This window comes from Daucus carota, chromosome 7, assembly GCF_001625215.2.
Source record: "Daucus carota subsp. sativus chromosome 7, DH1 v3.0, whole genome shotgun sequence".
Lineage (NCBI taxonomy): Eukaryota > Viridiplantae > Streptophyta > Magnoliopsida > Apiales > Apiaceae > Daucus > Daucus carota.
The window spans coordinates 12,542,431-12,566,206 of record NC_030387.2 but is presented as its reverse complement, the minus strand read 5'-3'; the positions used below and the strand labels follow the sequence as shown (position 1 = coordinate 12,566,206).

Below are 23,776 nucleotides of genomic sequence, written 5' to 3'. Positions count from 1 at the left end.
ACATGGCAATATACAATTTTTTTTTTAAATTTTTTTTAATTTTATAATATATAATTTTTTTTTGATTGATTTTTTTAATCATTGAGAAACCATCCCCACACTAAAGTGGTTCATTGTCCTCAATGAAAAAAATATGAAAGAGATATATAAATATAATAATATAATATTAGTTAAAAAGAATACTCCCCTGAAATGCTGTTGAGTTGAAGTGTTTGAAGATGGTCATGGTGAATTTTAAATGATAACAGCTCAGATAACTTCAAATAAAACCGTTGCATCATATTTGACAGGTGAACTCTTGGCTCAGTGGTTTCAAAGTGGCACTTCAAACTCTGAATTGCTCAGGTTAGCGGTTCGAATCTACTCTCCACCGAATTTTTGCAACTGTGATGTTCTGGACTTTCACCAGAGGAGCACACTTTCAAATGACAAGTGGGCTGCACACGACAAGCTGGGCCAGGTGGACTGGTAAGTGGGCCGAGTCATTGCATTGCTTCCAAATGAGCACAGACGGGGTGGTTTGAATTGAATGCTTTGAACTCTATAAGACAAATGGGCTTGACACGTGAAACAAACTGCTCTGGCTGGACAGAGACGTGGAACAGATGAGATGGGCTTAAGGCCCAGCCCAGGAATTGATCGCAGCAAAAGTGAAGCGCGCATGTTCCATGTTCCAAGACCAGAAGGGTCGGGAGCCGTGGCTAGAGCACAGCGCACCGCAGCTCTGTCTTTACTGCTTGTTTTTTTTTTCTCCTCATGCGAACAAAATTTCCGTATCACAAGTCACATGATCCTGAGTTCCTGCAAGCTCAATATTTTGCCTTTTCATATCTGAAACACTTCATACAAATTCATCAAGATATCTTATGGGAATAAAAATAATGAAAATAAAAATTCTAAACTCCTAAAAAGTACAAAAATATATTATATAATATATTAATTAATAGGGAACTTGGGTTGCCTCCCAAGAAGCGCTCCTTTAAAGTCATTAGCTTGACTTTTACCTCCAATCAAAAATAAACGTGGATTATCCACCTTCTCGAGCAGATTCTCGCCACCATCAATAATATCAAGAATATCAAAAGTTGTCTTTATCCTGCAAAAAATCTCCAAACAAGCATTAGAAAATTTAATTGTCACAACAAGAAGCAACAACTGATCGAGAGAATTTATATTTTTGGAGAACTTTATGATAAAACAACGATAGAATTCACAACCAGAAAAACGAACTCCCTTAATATTTTTACGAGGTGGAGGCTCAGGTGGTGGTTTTTCAGAACTCCTCACTTTCACAGGAGCTGGTTGAAATTCTTGGCTTCTCAAATCAATGAATAGTGAGTCAATTTTGCTATCACCTTCTTCCAAAAATTGAAGTGTAAGAGCCTTTTGAAACGGATCATAGGACAAATTTTGAGGAATCTCATCTTGGACAATCATCACGTCAACTTCAAAACATGTGTTCTCAAGAATAGGAATAGAGGTTGGAGTAAAAGCAAATTTATCATTATCAAACCATTGACCCACTTTAGTCATGTCATCCATCCAAGTAGGCAATAGTATTTCAGGCACATATGTTGGAAGAGACACACGAACCAATTTTGCATTACTTTCCTCGCTAACCCCATCATCACGCATATGGTCTCCAATAGCAACAACATCATTAATTTCATTGGCAATGACATGATCCTCCTCTTTATCAATAGGCGCATCATCATCACAGATCGAAAAACTATCACAGTCTTCATCACTTGCAAGAATGATAGTATTTATGTCATCTTTAACTTGAAGACATGGAGGTAGAGAGGATTCGGTTTGCCATGTAGAAGAAGAACTAGACAATTGTGCAATTTGACCTTCCATCATCAGTTGTTCAGATTTTAATTCTTTAATCATCATGGTACTCTCTTCAATGCATTTCCGGAAGTTCATGATACCATCCTCAAAACTCTTGGTCATATATATCAACATATCACATACCTCATTCGTCTGATACGATGGCACATCTACATTGGTTAAAGGAACCTGTAGCTCTTGTTGAAGTGGAGAATAGTGATACTGCTGAAACTGAGGTTGCTCATATTGAGGTTGATGATATTCCTGCTCAAACTGATCATATTGCTGTAGTGGTGGTTCTTCATAACGATGTTGCTGAAATTGTTGTTGATCATGATATAAGAAATTCTGAAATTCATTGTCCATGTAAGAGAAATCTGGTTGATCCATCCATTGTTGATCACAAGAATTAGAATAACGATTGTCCTTATATCTTTCTTGATAATCATTCACTTGTCCCAACTGAGCATTTGGAGAATTGAAGACATTGTACTTGCATTCGTAACCATAGTGACCCTGAACACCACAAACTTGACAGAAGTTGTAAGTCTTCGGGGCAGCTTGTGACATCTCGTTGATACTCAGTGGACGCATAGCAGGCTCAGTAGCATTTAATGAGGCATTTTCACGAGTATATGCCTCAACTCGGGAAGATAGGAGTGCAAAATTATCAGCTCCCTCCATTGTGAACCTGCACAAACACAACAAAGCCAAGAAAACAAAGTAAAATCCGCCTCAATTGGAACAAAAGTTCCAAAGAGGCAAAGGAAACAATCTAAATAACTAAACAAAACAAATAAAACTAGCCGTCTCCCCGGCAGCGGCGCCAAAAACTTGATGTGTTATTTTATAACTAACCGCAAGCGCACGGTGTCTATTGTAGTGTAGACTGGCAAATGCGGGTCGTATCCTCAAGGAGACAGATGCTATCAATTTTTATTCAGTTAAAGTCGATTGTTTCAAGAGCAAACGATGAGTAAAAATATTTAACTAACTAATATAACTAAATTAACACTAACTAATAAGACACAAAAATAATATATTAAAAGTCCAGGGCAATCAGGTCCACCATGCTTACACAATAATTGGCTTCTAAGCTAAAACAATTAAAGTGGTCAAATAACAAGAGTATGTTAATCTCTCTCAAGTATCAACACTCTCGAAACATGATTACACGTATAATCACTTTTAGTAATTCAATTGATCAGGTAATTAAAGCAATGTTAATCTCTCTCGAGTATTAACGCTCTCAGAAATCCAATGATGCTCTCGCACTCAAATTCAATTCTGCTAATTGTATGTGTGCCTCTAGTAGTATATCTCTCGATTATACTCCTATTTGCATAGAATCAATTCATGATATCGGCCGATTACACAAATCAATATTAAAACATATCAATTAGAATTAACCAATCAAACAAATCACTGTAAACCCATGCCAACATCATAGTGCAAACATGGCTTCCCCTTAAGCCCTAGAACACACTACTCAATAATAACTAAATAACCAAGACAATCAAAAGACATAATAAAACTAATAAGAATAAAGAAGAGAACCTTTAACCTTCAAAGTGTCACCTCTATAAAAGTCATGGCCTCCTCCATTAGTTTCTAACCCTAATTCTATTCTAAGAGTGTACCCTGATAAAAACTAATCCTATCTCTAAAATATATAGTCTTTTAATATTTAAAACTAATATCCCAATAGAAATCCAAAATCAAGTAGGATTATCCTTTAAAATTCGCAGCTGTATTTGGGCTTCAGTTTACAGGCTTTTCTGCTCGGATTTTGCTTCTTGGACTGTCTCCAAATTAAAGATAATTCCAAGGGCTTCGCGTGGGCTGTAAGATCGTCCAAATCCGACATCCGGAACTCAAGATATGGCCCAATTAGTGTAGAAATCGGGTTGAACCCAATAAATCCGAATTTCCTTAGAATTTAGCTACAAAATAGCTATTTTAGCTTCAAATCCTTCTCAACTTGGAATTCTTTATTCCCTACAATAAAACATGAAAATATATTAAATAAATATCCAAATCAGTGCAAAATATAATAAGATATGAGAATAAAATCATATAAAATATATATAAAAATATATTTTATCAATGTTATATACATAATTTTAGATTCTTTGACCATCTAGTTAAACTAATACAGTATTTTTAATTATTTCTGTCTATATCAGAAAAAGAAAATTAAAAACAAAGTAACTTAGCAGAATTATACTATTTCAGTTGCTTGTGACCTGCAAAAGCATTGAGTTTCTTGGTACTTGATTACAGCAGAGCTCGACAACCCCAACTTCTTTGACTTTTATGTGTAGACTGTAGTATTTGCAGTTGCATCGGTTTTGACATTACCACTTGTGATACTATACTTTCAGAACTACCATTTGCGATACTATACTTCACATTTTGTTACATGTATGCACATTTCATCCATGAACTACGAATACTAGAATCCTAAAGTTGGGAAATCCTTCACATGAGTTGCTAATCGATGATTAGTTGGTTAAGTACAGATATTATATCGAGATTGCAACCAGTTATTCCTATGACATATCTACAGATTAAAGCACTGTCATTTTAACAATTGACATGGAACTATGGAAGACAGGTCGGAGACCATGTGAAGCATCTCCAAAACAGAATAGACTCAATTAAAATTTCAAATAGACAAGCAAACTGTCAAAATCAATTCTGAGGCGAAAATGAACAGGGTAAAGGTATGTAAGAGGGAAAATTAATTAATTCATTCATGAACTCTAGGTTGTTTATGATTTAGGTCCCAGAACTAAAAAACCCCAATTTCTTGATACCTAAATTTTTAAAAAATGTGATTCAAGTCCCTCTGTCAAAATTTGACTAATGACTGTTAGTTAATGCTAACGTGAAAATTGATTTATTTTTAAAAAAATTGAAAAATCAGAACTTCACGGACTAAAGTTGAATTTTGATGTTAATCTATGAGTGATTTCAAAAATACGAGTGGTGAAAGTTTTTGATCAACAAGCATGAGAGTAAGACCTGCGGTAAATGTGCCTGTCTGCACACATGGACGGCGTAATGCAGTTCCTCCATTGTTTTTCTTTAGAAAGAAAAAACTTGAGAAGCAAGGAGTGTAGGAACGCCAAGCACTCAAAATATAGAATTAAACATTATGAAAATTTGCAGTTTTTCATATTCAATTTCATTTTGGTCATCCTCAGCTTTCTTTTCTCTATTTTTTTCCCTTCATTTTGATCATTTTGGTGGTTGTTTCTCCTGGTAATGACAACAGCACACAGGAAACTTGGATATTTTACATTTTGATCTAATTTCTTTTAAAAAATTTACAAATTAGTTTTTGATTGTAATGAACTTGCACATTATTCTGATAACATAGTTTTCGCAACATGCCCTACATTCAACCATATATTTGAGATTAAAAATTACCGAAATATATTGAGAAATCAAGTGCAAAAGGAAGAAGAGGACAAAATTGCCAGATCTTGGAACCAATTACCTATCAGTTTCTTACCTAAGGCTCCATGCGGGAGTGATGTTCAAAACTTTTGTGTTGCTACAAAAAATGTTTGTGAAAAAAGTCTGTTACCGGCAAGTTTTGAAGTATAATTTAAAAAATATAATATTTTTGGTAAGGTTTGATGGGGAAAATGATAGCTTCCAGCACAAAACTATTGTCTTTAACACAAATAACAAATTGTGCCTAAGTGGTCGAAAATGTTTTCAGAGGCTCTTCAATGGACTTCAGCAACGGCCTGGTTGGAATTCTCAGGGACTTCACGTTTCCTTCTAACATTTCCAGTACCCTCTTTATTGATGGTCTGTCTGAGGGGTGAGTTTGTATGCACCACAACCCAACTATCAACATTTTTCTTCTACTTTCTTCTTCCACCTCATCGGAGATGTCAGCTAGTTCGATTTGATCAGCATTCAGCTCAAGGCGATCGTATATCCAATCTGGGAAGTATTTGCTGCTACAATTATCAACTTCTTCATTTATATTATTTTTGGCTCCTATCATTTCCAAGATCATCATTCCATAACTGTAGACATCTGACTTGTGAGATACGCCTCCAAAGTTTCTTGAAAATATTTCTGGTGCAATATACCCTGGTGTTCCTCTCATGTCTTGCATTGATATGATGCTCTCTTCGCCTAAACATAATTTGGCAAGCCCAAAGTCCGATATCTTTGGGCAAAACTTTTCATCTAGAAGAATGTTATGAGGCTTTATGTCAAAGTGTAAAATCCGTGTACTGCAACCTCGATGCAAATACTCTAATCCACGAGCAATTCCAAGTGCAATTTCATTTAGTGTCTGCCATCCAAGTTGTTGAGCTGCTGAGGATTTTCCATCTGATAGAAACTTTTCCAGCGATCCATTAGGCATGAACTCGTAGACCAGAGCTCTTTTACGACCCTCAAAACAAAAACCAAGGAGACTGACAATGTTAACATGGGACGTTCTACTAATGCTAGCAACTTCATTGAGAAATTCTTCTCCATCACTTTTTGAGGTATTCAGAATCTTCACTGCCACAGCACGCTTATCCGGTAACTTGCCTTTGTAAACACCGCCATAACCTCCTTGGCCTAGCTTGGATTTGAAAGACTGTGTCATCTTTTTTATATCCCGATATCTAAATCTTTTAGGGGCATTATTTCCTTGCAACTTCAGAAACGCTTCAACCTTTTCACGGTCTTTTCTTACACTTTTTGAAGATATCAGATATCTACAAGATGAGCATTTACTCCAGAAAAAAAATAACAGAACTGCTGAAATCAGCACCCCAGCAGCCAAAGCGCCTGCTGCCAATAAAATCAGATTAAATTTCATACTGCCTTAAAATTATCACATACTCCTAACTCACAGTATATGTAGTATATCTGTTCAATGCAAAGCATGTAGAAATGAATTTACTATTTCGGTTACCTAGTCCCACTTTGACACCAAGTTTGCCTTTAGATGATGCTGCAAATTTAGAATAAAATGTCAGTGTGATATTGCAAAACAGATTCCTACTTCTTGTTTCTTAGGAAGTGTATAAGAAATACTGAAAGGCAGTAATTATATTTTGTAGGCGCAAAATTTGTATCAGATAGACGAGTGTGTTTCAAAATTTGCTATCTACTTGCTGCTCATGTGCTGTTGTTTCCGCCAGTGAGTGTTCTAGGAAACAGAAGATAACTGACTAGTTTTTCATTTGAGTTTTGTTGTCTCAATACCTGTTAGAGTACTATAATTACAAGACCATCTCCAACCCAACTTCAAATTTGTACTTTTACACCAAAATTGGTGTAAAATTCATCTCCAATCCAACTCTAAAAGTTATACCAAAAGTAAAGCTAAATTTAGAGTTTTTTTAATTCCAGTTCTGTTCTTATACTTCTTACCTAAAATTTGGTGTAAAAACTACACCAAAATTTTAGTGTAAGGGTTGGAGATGCTCTAATATAATCCACACCACACTATATATGGCCTAGTTCTTGGTTGACCGGGCATTCTCATAAACCAATTAGTCCTCACTTTTAAAGTCGTCTATGGTGTTGAATGTAAATATTAGAAGGATCAAGTCACCTGAGACTGACACGACCAATTTTTACTGTTAATAGTCTTCGTTGTATCCTGTATCCATGGGCTTAAGTATTATCTGACAACAACCATCTTTTTAGTGTTAATCTGCTTAGATGATTAGCATACGTATTGCACTAATCAGATTGAAGATTATTTCTGTATATGATTCATGAATATTATGACTTATAACTGCCTACAATTAAGAAGAAAAAAACGGAAAATAAAATTACAGCAAATAAGAAAGAATAACAAGATTCTGACAATACTCACCACTATCCTTGCATTCTCTGCAACCGGTGACCGTCCACTTCAAATCAAATCCATTTCTGATCAAGTTGAGATAATCGGTGTCACCATCTTCACCATAATCATGTACTGGTGCCAGTACTACAGATTCACATGCCTCATACGCGAAATCTACATCTGGATCATCTGTTTTCATAGCAAGAACCCAATCTGCACCATCTTTCTTCAGGTCACAACCAACTTTATTCTTGGAAAATCTATCTCCAGATTGTGAAGTACAATTTGAAAACAAAATCAGGGTTGAGCTGCTATGTAGCTCAAACCGCTCATCACCACCAGGCAACTCCAAGTTGCGAATTTTGGAAAGGCTGCAGAAACCGCTTCTTAAGCTCAAAACATTCGACACACGGAAAGAATTGTTTGCATAGAATACTTGAGTAATTTTGTACTGGTCATCGAATAAGTTGAGTAACAAGACATCCTTGTTTATGCAGGTGAGTTCGAATCCTGGGAAGCCACAGTATTGTGGAATATCATCAGTATAAAACGGGAATCGTATGGTTTGGTTCCCACAATACCTGGCCTTCTTGCATTCCTTAAATTTGTTATCCGCACAAAAAGATTTGTATGGAAAACAAAGGAGACAAATGTTGATAGTTGCACATAAATGTAGTATCAGAAGCTTCATCTTTCCTTGAATTTTTGCCGATAATTCTTCAAGATTCCGATAACAGTGAAAGTCGAGGGGTGCATTGATTCCTTCAATGTCAACTGAAGAACATGGAAGTATAGTAACATTGAATTCAATAATAATTTACTTCCTCGGTCAGAAATAATCAATATACTTATATAAAGGAGAAGCGAGGGGCGTGTAGGTGGCGCCTCTCACATCGCTCCGTTCTATTTTTCTAATTTTTTGGAATTTTTGAATAAAAAATATCAAAAATTAGACCTGTTTTTTTTAGTTTCGGGTATATTAGAAGCAAGTTTCAGAATCTGATTTTGTAAATTATTTATTAAATAAAGTAGCTTGAAAGCTTTAATCTGATTTTGTTTCAGATTATTTAATTATGGGAAAGACAAATTATTTATGGAATATAGTAGCTTGAAAGTTTTAATCTGATTTTGTTTTAGATTATTTAATTATGGGAAAGAGTAACACACAAGTCTCTCTGCACCTATAAATACCCCTCATGTCTCTCAATACCACAATCCTACCTTTCTGTAGATAGTTCTCTTGCTCGATTTCTAACTCGGAGGTGCCGTTTTTCTGCAACGATAAGTGAAGGCTATTTATACAGTACTGGAAAAAAAAGGTTGTTGCAAGCAATGGTAGTTATAGACCGCTATATTGAAGTCGACAAATCCAAACACGGGAAAAGAATATAGTCTTGACATGATGTTGATGGTTGATATCAATAAATTAATTATTAGTGATGTATGTTTGTTGGTTATTCTTTTATAATATTTGTTTTGTTCATCGGACATGTTTGTTGTTAATTTTTATATGATTTACTTTGTATAAAGTAAAATATTATTCATGCATTATCTGTTTACTCCGTTCAAGCAACTTTTAAGTAAAGGTTGTTTATACAGTGTTAAAAAATAAGGGTGGATACAGGCAAGGGCAGTTATAGACCGTTATGCACTATCTCATAAATTTAAGTTAGATGTTTTTGTGCACAATCAATCCAAAAAAAATTTGGAGGAAGGTGACAATGTAAGAACATGATTACTTTAAAAAATAATAATTAAGATTCATCATGCTTTAAAATATTAATTACGTGTATAAATTTACTTTCATTATAGTCCAATTTTGCAATTTTCTATATTAGTATTGGTATTACATCAAGATTTTTATAATATAAATTTATTTTATCCTACAAATATTAATTTTGAAATATTAATATACCTTTTATAGATAGCCACAAAATTATTTTATTCTACAAATATTAATATTGAATCATTAATATAATTTTTATAGACCGCCGCAACGCGCGGGTTCTCAACTAGTCAATATACTTATATAAAGGAGAAGCGAGGGGCGTGTAGGTGGCGCCTCTCATATCGCTTCGTTCTATTTTTCTAATTTTCTGAAATTTTTGGATGAAAAATATCAAAAATAGAACTACCTTTTTTAGTTTCGGGTATATTAGAAGCAAGTTTCAGAATCTGATTTTGTTTGATATTATTTATGGAATATATTAGCTTGAAAGTTTTAATCTAATTTTGTTATTAGAACTACCTTTTTTAGTTTCGGGTATATTAGAAGCAAGTTTCGGAATCTGATTTTGTTTCAGATTATTTATGGAATATAGTAGCTTGAAAGTTTTAATCTGATTTTGTTTCAGATTATTTAATTATGGGAAAGACAGATTATTTATGGAATATAGTAGCTTGAAAATTTTAATCTGATTTTGTTCAGATTATTTAATTATGGGAAAGAGTAGCAAACAAGTCTCTCTGCACCTATAAATACCCGTATAGATCGTAGGGTTTTGGATCATCTAAACACAACCTCCTCTCTCAATACCACAAACCTACCTGATATTTCTCTTACTCGATTTTTAAAGGAGAAGCGAGGGGCGTGTAGGTTACGCTTCTCACATCGCTCCATTCTATTTTTCTGAAATTTTTGGATGAAAAATATCAAAACTTAGAAATACCTTTCTCTTGCTCGATTTCTAACTCGGAGATGTCGTTCTTCTGCAACGATAAGTGAACGTTGTTTATACAGTAAAGGTTATTGCAAGCAAATGTCGTTATAAACCGTTATATTGAAGTCGACAAATCCAAACATGGAAAAAGAATATAGTCTTGACATGATATTGATGGTTGATGTCAATAAATTAACTATTAGTGATGTATGTTTGTTGGTTATTTTTTTATAATATTTGTTTTGTTCATCGGACATGTTTGTTGTTCTTAATTTTTATATTATTTACTTTGTATACATGAAAAAATTATTCATGCATTATCTGTTTGCTCCGTTCAAGCGACTTTTAAGAAGGTAGTTATATTTAAGTTAGATGTTTTTGTGCACAATCAATCCAAAAAAATTGGAGGAAGGTGACAATATAAGAACATGATTACTTTAAAAAAACAAATAAAATTAAGATTCCTCATGCTTTAAATTGTTAATTACGTGTATAAATTTATTTTCATTTTTTCACCATAAATTATAGTCTAATTTTGCAATTTTATATATTAGTATTGGTACTACATCAAGATTTTTTTGATATAAATTTATTTTATCCTACAAATATTAACTTTGAAACATTAATATACTCTTAATAGACAGTCATAAAATTATTTTATTCTACAAATATTAATATTAAATCATTAATATAATTTTTATGGACCGCCGCAACGCGCGGCTTCTCAACTAGTATACTTATATAAAGGAGAAGCGAGGGGCGTGTAGGTGGCGCCTCTCACATCGCTCCGTTTTATTTTTCTAATTTTCTGGAATTTTTGAATGAAAAATATCAAAAATTAGAACTACCTTTTTTAGTTTCGGGTATATTAGAAGCAAGTTTCAGAATCTGATTTTGTATCAGATTATTTATGGAATATAGTAGCTTGAAAGTTTTAATCTGATTTTGTTTCAGATTATTCAATTATGGGAAAGACAGATTATTTATGGAATATGGTAAATTGAAAATTTTAATCTGATTTTGTTTAGATTATTTAATTATGGGAAAGAGTAGCAATCAATATACTTATATAAAGGAGAAGCGAGGGGGGTGTAGGTGGCGCCTCTCATATCGCTCCGTTTTATTTTTCTAATTTTCTGGAATTTTTGAATAATAAATATCGAAAATTAGAACTACTTTTTTTAGTTTCGGGTATATTAGAAGCAAGTTTCAGAATCTGATTTTGTATCAGATTATTTATGGAATATAGTAGCTTGAAAGTTTTAATCTGATTTTGTTTCAGATTATTCAATTATGGGAAAGACAGATTATTTATGGAATATGGTAACTTGAAAATTTTAATCTGATTTTGTTCAGATTATTTAATTATGGGAAAGAGTAGCAAACAAGTCTCTCTCCACCTATAAATACCCGTATAGATCGTAGTATTTTAGATCATCTAAACACAACCTCCTCTCTCAATACCACAAACCTACCTGATAGTTCTCTTACTCGATTTTTAGAGGAGAAGCGAGGAGCGTGTAGGTGGCGCCTCTCACATCGCTCCGTTCTATTTTTTAATTTTCTGAAATTTTTGGATGAAAAATATCAAAAATTAGAAATACCTTTCTATTGCTTGATTTCTAACTCGGAGGTGTCGTTCTTCTGCAACGATAAGTGAAAGCTCTTACAGTAAAGGTTGTTGCAAGCAAATGTAATTATAGACCGTTATATTGGAGTCGACAAATCCAAACACGGGAAAAGAATATAGTCTTGACAGGATATTGATGGTTGATGTCAATAAATTAACTATTAATGATGTAAGTTTGTTGGTTATTCTTTTATAATATTTGTTTTGTTCATCGGACATGTTTGTTGTTGTTAATTTTTATATTATTTACTTTGTATACATGAAAAAATTATTCATGCATTATCTGTTTGCTCCGTTCAAGCAACTTTTAAGAAGGTAGTTATACTTAAGTTAAATGTTTTTGTGCACAATCAATCTAAAAAAATTAGAGGAAGGTGACAATGTAAGAACATGATTACGTTTCTAAAAAAAACAAATAAAATTAAGATTCGTCAGGCTTTAAATTGTTAATTACGTGTATAAATTTATTTTCATTTTTTCACCATGAATTATAGTCCAATTTTGCACTTTTATATATTAGTATTTGTATTACATCAAGATTTTTATAATATAAATTTATTTTATCCTACAAATATTAACTTGAAACATTAATATATTTTTTATAGACAGTCATAAATCATTTTATTTTACAAATATTAATATTGAATCATTAATATAATTTTTATAGGCCGCCGCAACGCGCGGATTCTCAACTAGTTTTCTTAAAAAATTTGAAACACAATTTTGAATGTTTGACTAATACACATGTACATTCAACTAAACTTAATTTATCACAATAATCACGGGTAAATTAAAAAAAAACTAATTAATATTTTTTGAAATACGTAGTTTTTTTTTCAAAAAGGGACATGAAAAGAAGAATGGAACCAGCAATAGCAATATTGTATTTTGTATCCCATCTCATGCGTTATATGTGATGTTATATACATAATTTTAGATTTTTTGACCATCAAACTAATACATTATTTTTAATTATTTCTGTCTATATCAGAAAAAGAAAATTAAAAACAAAGTAACTTAGCAGAATTATACTATTTCAGTTGCTTGTGACCTGCAAAAGCATTGAGTTTCTTGGTACTTGATTACAGCAGAGCTCGACAACCCCAACTTCTTTGACTTTTATGTGTAGACTGTAGACTGTAGTATTTGCAGTTGCATCGGTTTTGACATTACCACTTGTGATACTATACTTTCAGAACTACCATTTGCGATACTATACTTCACATTTTGTTACATGTATGCACATTTCATCCATGAACTACGAATACTAGAATCCTAAAGTTGGGAAATCCTTCACATGAGTTGCTAATCGATGATTAGTTGGTTAAGTACAGATATTATATCGAGATTGCAGCCAGTTATTCCTATGACATATCTACAGATTAAAGCACTGTCATTTTACCAATTGATATGGAATTATGGAATACAGGTCAGAGACAATGTGAAGCATCTCCAAAACAGAATAGACTCAATTAAAATTTCAAATAGACAAGCAAACTGTCAAAATCAATTCTGAGGCGAAAATGAACAGGGTAAAGGTACGTAAGAGGGAAAATTAATTAATTCATTCATGAACTCTAGGTTGTTTATGATTTAGGTCCCAGAACTAAAAAAACCCCAATTTCTTGATACCTAAATTTTTAAAAAATGTGATTCAAGTCCCTCCATCAAAATCAAAATTTGACTAATGACTGTTAGTTAATGCTAACGTGAAAATTGATTTATTTTTAAAAAAATTGAAAAATCAGAACTTCACGGACTAAAGTTGAATTTTGATGTTAATCTATGAGTGATTTCAAAAATACGAGTGGTGAAAGTTTTTGATCAACAAGCATGAGAGTAAGACCTGCGGTAAATGTGCCTGTCTGCACACATGGACGGCGTAATGCAGTTCCTCCATTGTTTTTCTTTAGAAAGAAAAAACTTGAGAAGCAAGGAGTGTAGGAACGCCAAGCACTCAAAATATAGAATTAAACATTATGAAAATTTGCAGTTTTTCATATTCAATTTCATTTTGGTCATCCTCAGCTTTCTTTTCTCTATTTTTTTCCCTTCATTTTGATCATTTTGGTGGCTGTTTCTCCTGGTAATGACAACAGCACACAGGGAACTTGGATATTTTACATTTTGATCTAATTTCTTTTAAAAAATTTACAAATTAGTTTTTGATTGTAATGAACTTGCACATTATTCTGATAACATAGTTTTCGCAACATGCCCTACATTCAACCATATATTTGAGCTTAAGAATTACCGAAATATATTGAGAAATCAAGTGCAAAAGGAAGAAGAGGACAAAATTGCCAGATCTTGGAACCAATTACCTATCAGTTTCTTACCTAAGGCTCCATGCGGGAGTGATGTTCAAAACTTTTGTGTTGCTACAAAAAATGTTTGTGAAAAAAGTCTGTTACCGGCAAGTTTTGAAGTATAATTTAAAAAATATAATATTTTTGGTAAGGTTTGATGGGGAAAATGATAGCTTCCAGCACAAAACTATTGTCTTTAACACAAATAACAAATTGTGCCTAAGTGGTCGAAAATGTTTTCAGAGGCTCTTCAATGGACTTCAGCAACGGCCTGGTTGGAATTCTCAGGGACTTCACGTTTCCTTCTAACATTTCCAGTACCCTCTTTATTGATGGTCTGTCTGAGGGGTGAGTTTGTATGCACCACAACCCAACTATCAACATTTTTCTTCTACTTTCTTCTTCCACCTCATCGGAGATGTCAGCTAGTTCGATTTGATCAGCATTCAGCTCAAGGCGATCGTATATCCAATCTGGGAAGTATTTGCTGCTACAATTATCAACTTCTTCATTTATATTATTTTTGGCTCCTATCATTTCCAAGATCATCATTCCATAACTGTAGACATCTGACTTGTGAGATACGCCTCCAAAGTTTCTTGAAAATATTTCTGGTGCAATATACCCTGGTGTTCCTCTCATGTCTTGCATTGATATGATGCTCTCTTCGCCTAAACATAATTTGGCAAGCCCAAAGTCCGATATCTTTGGGCAAAACTTTTCATCTAGAAGAATGTTATGAGGCTTTATGTCAAAGTGTAAAATCCTTGTGCTGCAACCTCGATGCAAGTACTCTAATCCTCTAGCAATTCCAAGTGCAATTTCATTTAGTGTCTGCCATCCAAGTTGTTGAGCTGCTGAGGATTTTCCATCTAATAGAAACTTTTCCAGCGATCCATTAGGCATGAACTCGTAGACCAGAGCTCTTTTAGGACCCTCAAAACAAAAACCAAGGAGACTGACAATGTTAACATGGGACGTTCTACTAATGCTAGCAACTTCATTGAGAAATTCTTCTCCATCACTTTTTGAGGTATTCAGAATCTTCACTGCCACAGCACGCTCATCAGGTAACTTGCCTTTGTAAACACCACCATAATCCTTGGCCTAGCTTGGATTTGAAAGACTGTGTCATCTTTTTTATATCTTGATATCTAAATCTTTGAGGGGCATTATTTCCATGCAACTTCAGAAACGCTTCAACCTTTTCACAGTCTTTTGTTACACTTTTTGAAGATATCAGATATCTACAAGATGAGCGACATTTACTCCAGAAAAAAAACAATAGAACTGCTGAAATCAGCACCCCAGCACCCAAAGCGCCTGCTGCCATTGAAATCAAAGTATTAGATTTCATACTGCCTTGAAAGTTTACACTCTCATTACTTACAATAAATGTAGTATATCTGTTCTTTGTGCGTGCTTAAATAAATTCACTTTCATTTTATCTTTCACTTACCTAGTCCCACTTTGAAGCCAAGTTTACCTTTAGATAGAGCTGCAAAATTAGAATAACATGTTAATATGATACTGAAAAAAAGCATCTCCATTCTTTGTACATTTGTTATCAGTATAAGCAGGGTATGCCAGGGCAGTAAATTTAATATGGCAAAAGTTTTGAACTCGAACTAGGTTGCTGGGGAAAAAGGACTCCCCAACCCCAAAACAAGAAAATAAACTAAAAAGGCATATAATTATAAACTGGATAACTCTAATTTGCAGCGCTACAGTTAGGAACTGCAACAGTTGTGTTGCTAACCCCTGAACGGTTGCTAAACAACTGATATGATCATATGAAGTTAAGACCGCGACCAGTTATCTGCTATATAACGGCTAAATGTGCTCTTTTTTACACCAGTTAGATGTAAGACAACTTACAGACCAAATTCTAGGAAGCAAAAGATATGGCCTGAGTGGCTGGTTAGATTTTTATTCAAAATTCTTGTATTCGCATCCTGGTTATAGTACAAAATCTCTAATTTGTGGTCCAGTTTCTTCATTGTCGGGGCATCCTTGATCATATATTCAAATACAGCTCAAAATAACTAGCCTTTGTTCTTAAAGTCGTCTAGGGTGTTTAATTTTAGTTAGAGTAAATTTCAAGGGTGTGGCTATATTTTACACCGATTTTCAATATTGTGGCCGAACTTTAACTTTTGCAAAAAGGTGGCTGGAGTTCGTCTTCGCTTTTCAAAATCTTGGCTGCCGTTAAGTAGACCCCAACAGGAGTAACGGAAGAGAGGGTATAATTGTATTTTTCAAAAAATTCTCCTTTAAGTGAAAAAACTCAGTTATCCGCTGCTTTCCCTCTTAGTCACTCCATAATTATACACACAAGAGCTCACATATAGACTTTGGCCCATATTCATCACGAATTTAAGCTATTATAACTGAGAAAGAGACTCAACTCTCTCTCTTTTCTCTTTTGTGGTGGCTGTTGTGGTAAAATATAACCAAGAACAGAGAGAGGTGAATGTTTAACAGAAACAGAGAGAGGTGAACACACTCTTTAACAGAAACAAAATTTAATTACAAATAAGATAATTCTGAGCTTTGAAAGAACATTTTCATCAATACCGAGCAATGCCAAAATGAAGGATCTGCTACCTAAAATTAGTGTCTTCCAACGAATTAGACAGGAATCAGCAGCACATTAATCTAACATTAATTTGGTGTGTATATAAAATTAACATTAATCATTTGCAAATTGGTGTAAAACGTAGGCCACACAAGTGAAATTTACTCTTTTAGTTAATTAAAAGGATCAAATCACTTGAGAGTGATACAACCAATTTCTACTGTTAATTTTAAATTTCCTGGATATTCTTTTATTCCCAGAAGTTGCTGTCCTGTACTGTAAAGTTTGCGCTTAAGTTGCAACTCGCCACAGATATTGTCGCATACTGATTTTTGAATAGAGCAGAGATGTATATGGACTGTGGTAAAGGTGTACAGAAGTAAACGTTGTGAAACCATTAACTGGGAAACTGACTCTATGCCTAGAGTTAAGAAGACACAAAAAATGATAAATAAAATCACAGAAAGCAAGAAAGAACACAAGATTCAGACCTTTAGGCTTACAGCTACCAGATTGTGGTACATCATCGCAGAGACACTTAAATTCATTGACAGGCTCGCCTTCGTATCCACAATACCCCCCACTATCCTCGCATTCCCTGCAACCGGTGACCGTCCACTTCAAATCAAATCCATTCCTGATCAACTTCAAATAATCAGTGCTGTCATCAGCTTCATCATAAGTATGTACTGGTGCCACTGCTACATTACATGCTTCATATGTGTAATTAGAGTTTGAATCCTTAGCCTTGATAGCCAGAACCCAATCTGAACCATTTCTCCCCAAGTCACAACCAACTTTATTCTTGGGAAATACCTCTCCAAATTCTGAAGGACAATTCGATAACAAAATTAGGTTTGAAGTGCCATGTAGCTCATACCGATGATCGCTAGGCAAAGAAAAGTTGTGAATGCTGGAAAGGCTGCAGAAACCGCTTCTTGAGCTCAAAACATTAGATAAATGGAAAGAATTGTTTGCGTAGAATACTTGAGTAATTCTGTACTGGTCACCAGATAAGTTGAGTAATAAGACGTTGTTTATGCAGGTGAGTTCGTATCCTGGGAAGCCACAGTATTGTGGAATATCTTGAGTATAAAATGGGAATCGTATGGTTTGGTTCCCACAATACTTGTCCCTCTTGCAGACCTCAAATTCTCCATCCTGACAACAAGATTTGCATGGGAAACACAGGAGACAGATGAAAATAGTTTCACATACATGGAGTATCAGAAGCTTCATCTCTTGTCAATTTTTTTTACTTAAATTCTGTAGTAACATTAAAAGATATTGAAACAAGTGAGAGTTTTGATTTTTAAAGAGAAATGATAGAATTAGGACCTGGAGGTAGCGGAAGACTTGTTAAGCTTGTGGAAAAAGTGGCGTTGCACAGAATGATTCAATATGAAGAAGTTGAATATTGCACAGGTCACTGGAATTTAGTTTCAGTCAATACGTTGGCACGACAGCGATGTTGATTCCGAGAGTCATGGACACTAGTCCACTACTCCAGGTCAACCATTACTCAGCTCATCATTATGACATGTTAGCAAAAGTTTGTTAAAATGTTTGTTACCTTATTTGCTTGTAAAATGGAGAAAGGCCACTTTTCAGAAAAAAATCCTTAAAAGAATGGCTCTTCACCACATGTTTTGAAGGGTTAAAAAGTGTCCCGCCATCCTATTGAAACTCTGAAATTTCAGATACCAAAATACTAAAACGGATAAAGTTCAGCCGCCACACTTTGTAGTTTAATTCGGGCATATGATTAGCTCACATTATGTCTTTTTGCTTAATCAGATTAGAAGAGTATGTGTCCATAATCCATATATGATTCTTAGAATGATATAATCCAAAACTCTGTACAAGTCAAGAAGAAGATACAGAAATGGAAAACAAAAGCATAAAGGAATGCAAAACAAAAGCAAAAGAGCTAAGAAAGAACAAAAAGTTAGAGACTCTTACCGAGACAGGCACCAGTATGAGGTCTATCCTTGTAGAAACACTTGAATTTACTGACTTCGTATCCACATATCCCACCACTAGCCTCGCAGTTGCTGCAGTTAGTGGCCATTCACCTCAAATCAAATCCATTTCTAATTAACTTCATATAATCAGTATCACCATCTTCACTGTAATCATGAACTGGTGCCATCACTACAGTATTACATGTGTCAGTTGCATGACTTATGTTTCGATCTTTCACTTTCATTGCCAGAACCCAGTCTGCATCAATTTTCCTCAGATCACATCCAACTTTGTACTTAAAAAAAATCTCACCAGATTTCAGAGTACAGTTCGATAACAAGATTAGATTTGAAGTGCTCTGTAGCTCAAGCGGACCATCACTTGGCAAAGATAAGTTGCGAATTCTGGCAAGGTCGCAGAAACCACTGTTTACACTCAAAGCGTCAGAAACACTTAGAGAATTGTTTTGATAGAATATCTGATGCACTTTGTACCAGGCTTCAGATATGTTCATTAATAAATAATAAGACATTATTGTTTATGCAATTGAGCTTGAATCCTAGATACCCACAATATCCTGTAGTTTCATTGATATAGAATGGGAATTGTATGCTTTGGTTCCCACAATAGCTACCCTTCTTGCAGACCTCATATTGGTGATCTGCGCAAAATGATTTGTATGGTAAAAATAGGAGACAGATGTTAACAAAGGTACATAGAAGTAGTATTACAAACTTCATCTTATATCAAAATTTTGAACTCAACTATTTAAGATTCAAATAGCAGTGAAAGATAAAATAAGAGATAGAGAGAGATGACGGAACCAAGGCTTTGGGTAGGCGTAAGCTTGTGGAAGAAGTGGAGTTGCGCTGATTTATTCAATGTAAAGAACTTACAATATGCATGGCCTCTAGACTGTAAGTAAATGTCAATATTTTGGCACAGCAAGGATGTATAGTAGATTTCTTAATAAATTAAAATCAACTAGCACAAAAGCTCATTCTGATGGCCCATCTGTAATCAGACAGAGAACATTCCAGCACAAAAATTCAACAGGCGATATTTGAAAACATTCCAGCACAAAAATTCAACAGGTAATATCTGAAAAGGAAAGTGCTAGATAGCTTAGACTCATAATGCATCACTACTCAACAATCAATAAATAAGTACATTTCATAAAGAAACCCTACAAATTAACATAATTTTGATAAAAATTTCACAATTAATCAACTTCCTCGATCTTGAAACCTTCACCACTTGCACAAGCAGACGAGTTATACTTATCCTTGCCACCTGCCATATTAGGAGCCGCACCAGGACCATATGTCTTGGCAATGATAAAATTGCATTTCTCCTTCAGTTCCTTCAGTTTGTACTCAAACTCCTCTGCTTGCGCAGACTGGTTTCCATCCAACCACTGAACTGACTGTTCAACTGCATTGTACACCTTCATCTTAACATCCCTGATTGTTTTTTTCATGCCATATGCAAAGTTCTCCAATGCATTCTTCGCCCTAATCCTTTTCTCTCCAACCTTTTTCTTTTGCTCCTCGTCCTCAGCTTTGTACATCTCAGCTTCTTGGACTAATTTTTCTATGTCTTTACTAGAAAATCTTCCCTTATTATTTAATGTTATTTTCTTTGTCTGTCCAGTAGTCTTTTCCACAACAGAAACGTCCAACACACCTTTCTCATCGATATCAAAGCAGACAGTAATCTCTGGTACACCCCTTGAGGAATGAGATATAGTAGAGAGTTCAAATTTTCCCAGCATAATGTTATCCCTTGTCCTTGTTCTCTCACCTTCAAATACTTGGATCAACCCTGCAGGCTCGTTATCCTCACGTTTCGGGAGAAATAGTTCTTTCTTTGTAGGGATACGTGTGTTTCGAGGGACTATGACAGTCATTACTCCCCCAGCCGTCTCCATCCCAAGGGACAAAGGAGTAACATCCAACAGTAATAGGTCCTGAACTTTTTCATTAGCTTCGCCACTCAAGATAGCAGCTTGAACAGCAGCACCATAAGCAACAGATTCATCAGGATTTATGCTTTTGCAGAGCTCCTTTCCATTGAAGAATTCCTGCAATAGCTGCTGGATCTTTGGGATTCTCGTAGACCCACCCACAAGGACAACATCATGTATTGTGCCCTTATCCATCTTGGCAATCCTTAAACACTTCTCCACAGGCTCCATGCATTTCCTGAACAAATCCATATTAAGTTCTTCAAATCTAGTACGAGTAATACTTGTGCAGAAATCAATACCTTCATACAAATAATCAATTTCAATTGCCGTCTTGACAGTATAAGAGAGGGTTCTCTTTGCACTTTCACAGTAAGTCCGTAACCTCCTAAGAGATCTCGCATTTCTGGTTAAGTCCTTTTTGCACTTCCTCTTAAACTCCTGCACAAAGTGATTTACAAGACGATTGTTAAAGTCCTCTCCTCCCAGGTGAGTGTCACCAGCTGTAGCCTTCACCTCAAATATATTCTCTTCAATTGTTAGTAGAGAAACATCCAAAGTACCACCACCGAGATCGTAGATGAGCACATTCTTCTCCCCTACTATGGTAGCCTTCTTGTCAAGGCCATAAGCAATGGCAGCAGCTGTAGGCTCATTGATAAAACGCAGAACATTAAGGCCAGCAATGTCTGCAGCATCTTTTGTAGCTTGCCGCTGGAAGCTGTTAGAAAAAGTCGTGACAGTGACAACAGCATTCTTTACTGCAGTACCAAGGTAGGCCTCAGCCATTTCCTTCATTTTTCTGAGAACCATAGACATGATCTCCTCTGCAGTAAACTGTTTTGCCTCACCTTTATAGGTAATCACAATCATTGGCTTTTCATTAGGACCCGAAACAACTTTAAATGGCCAAAGGCTAATGTCACTTTGTACTGAAGGATCACTATACCTCCTACCCATCAGCCTTTTAGAATCTGCCAACAAAATCAAAGAAGACACTAATTACACAATCTAAGGGGGTGTTTGGCCGGGCTTAAAAGCTCGGCTTCTGGGTTTATAAGCAAGAAGCACTTATTCATACCGTTTGTGTAAAAAGTCAAAAAGTACTTAAAAGAAGTTGAGAATACTAGCTTTTGCTTCAACGCTTCTACTTCTTTTTCAAACACTTTAATCACTTACAAGTCTTAATTTGCTTATAACTTCTATTTTACTTCTTTATTTTAAGTAAAAAACACTTATTTTAAGTTAATCCAAACGGCATCTTAGGACTAAAAAAAAGGGATACTAGATTACTAGTAACAAAGCTATCCTGCCAAAATACAAACTCTCAGAGGCGGACTTACATTATACATTAACAGGACCGGGGGCATGGCCCCCAGTCAAATCTGGTCTAATAATTTAAAAAAATATACAGGTACTCCATTAAACAAATAATATGTCCCAATAATCCACACGTTTAAAAGCCTAGTTAGTAAAGTTAAAATAATAATCGACAGAGATTACAACTGAGAAGGGATGAATATGAAAATCCTGGATTGTGCCCCCACTAAACTTTAGTCCTAGATCCGTCACTCACCGCTCTTAGCCTCCACATAAACTATAATCATAACGCAATATACATAAACATGAAAAATAGTAACTAAACACAATAGAGTGCTTGATGTGATACAAAATAAGATATATATGAGTACCAAAGATAGTATTTAAGGGATTAAGAGCAGCTTGATCTACAGCAGCATCGCCTATAAGATGATCGGAATGGGTGAAAGCAACACAAGATGGTGTAGTTCTGTTGCCATGCTCGTTTGGAATGATTTCAACCTGATCATGTTGCCAAACACCAACGCAAGAGTATTTTGTGCCTAGATCGATTCCGATTGCTATTCCACCATTTTTCTCCATTTTTACATGCACTGAGTGACGACCGAAGAGTGTCTAGACTGGAACTTGTAGTTATAATTGTGACGACTCTTCATATTTCGTCTTTTAACGTTCATTTAGTTTTTCAAGAGTATTGCGCGTAATAGCAAGCGGAGTACAAAGCTAAATAAATGTAGTTATTGTTATATTTTGATGCTAAAATAATTTTGATGCTCCAATGAAATAGAACCAAAAGATAAAAAATATGAAAATTAAAAATTAAATCAAAAATTATTTTTATATTCATTTCCCTCCAAATTCCCCAAGAACATTATAGCTACATCTTGGTTAATTCGCACATGTCCATGTGAACATTATAACTAGTATCCTAGTTAAAATTAATGGAATGAAAGTCAGAGAATGAATATCATTAGTCTAAAATTTAAAAATGACTTCTGATCTGATCCTAAAATAATTTCTATTTTGTGATTGGTTGACGGGATAATATGGTAGACATGTTGATTGATTAATTGTAATGAATATCATTGATCTATATTTAGGAATGACTTTTAATTGTTCTAAAATAATTCATATTTTCTGATTGATTAACTGAATATCGTAGATTCAAGTATTATAATGAATGATATATCCATCCTTCAAAAAGGAAACCAAACAAATGAAAACAATCACACTCTTTCATCAAATGGACAAGTTCTTTTTAAAGAAAGGTTACGTGAAAATTAGAATTTTTTTATACACAAATTTAGGAGTGTATTCAATCGAGATTTTAATAGATTGTTTTTTATCTAATTGATTTTAATGGATTGTGTGTAAATTTGATTTTATACGGATTGTTGATAACATGTCGTAGAGTTGATAAGGATTTATTAGAATTTAAGCACAATGCTTCAAAATCTTGTGGATATTGATGAGACTTCAAAAAACTGAAAATACACCGAGAAATGCCATAAAATCCATCATTTTATGAAATTCAAAAAATCCTTCGGCATTTAAATATCATCAGATTTTGTTGGATTTTAAACAATCCCAATTGAATACCATCAAATTTTAAAAATAATTTAAAATTCTAATTGAATACCACTAGATTTTGTAGCATTATTTAATATCTCAATTGAATACCTCTATATTTT

General features: G+C 34.5%; 2 protein-coding genes across 2 annotated transcripts; both read right to left on the bottom strand.

Moving 5' to 3' along the window:
- Nucleotides 1-5,377: 5,377 nt before the first annotated feature.
- On the bottom strand, nt 5,378-18,274 carry LOC108195532 (uncharacterized). The gene is given in 8 exon segments (XM_064081942.1): nt 5,378-6,645; nt 6,773-6,811; nt 7,685-8,431; nt 8,879-8,930; nt 14,479-15,355; nt 15,357-15,582; nt 15,716-15,754; nt 17,326-18,274. Coding segments are annotated over 8 exon segments (3,831 nt in total). The 5' UTR covers nt 18,074-18,274; the 3' UTR covers nt 5,378-5,542.
- Nucleotides 18,275-19,862: 1,588 nt separating this feature from the next.
- LOC108194298 (heat shock cognate 70 kDa protein 2) lies at nt 19,863-22,769 on the bottom strand. The gene is made up of 2 exons (XM_017361247.2): nt 22,457-22,769; nt 19,863-21,739 (listed from the first exon to the last, which is right to left on the bottom strand). The coding sequence occupies exons 1-2, from the start codon at nt 22,665-22,667 to the stop codon at nt 20,022-20,024; spliced, it is 1,929 nt and encodes a 642-aa protein (XP_017216736.1). The 5' UTR covers nt 22,668-22,769; the 3' UTR covers nt 19,863-20,021.
- Between the last annotated feature and the right edge of the window lie 1,007 nt (nt 22,770-23,776).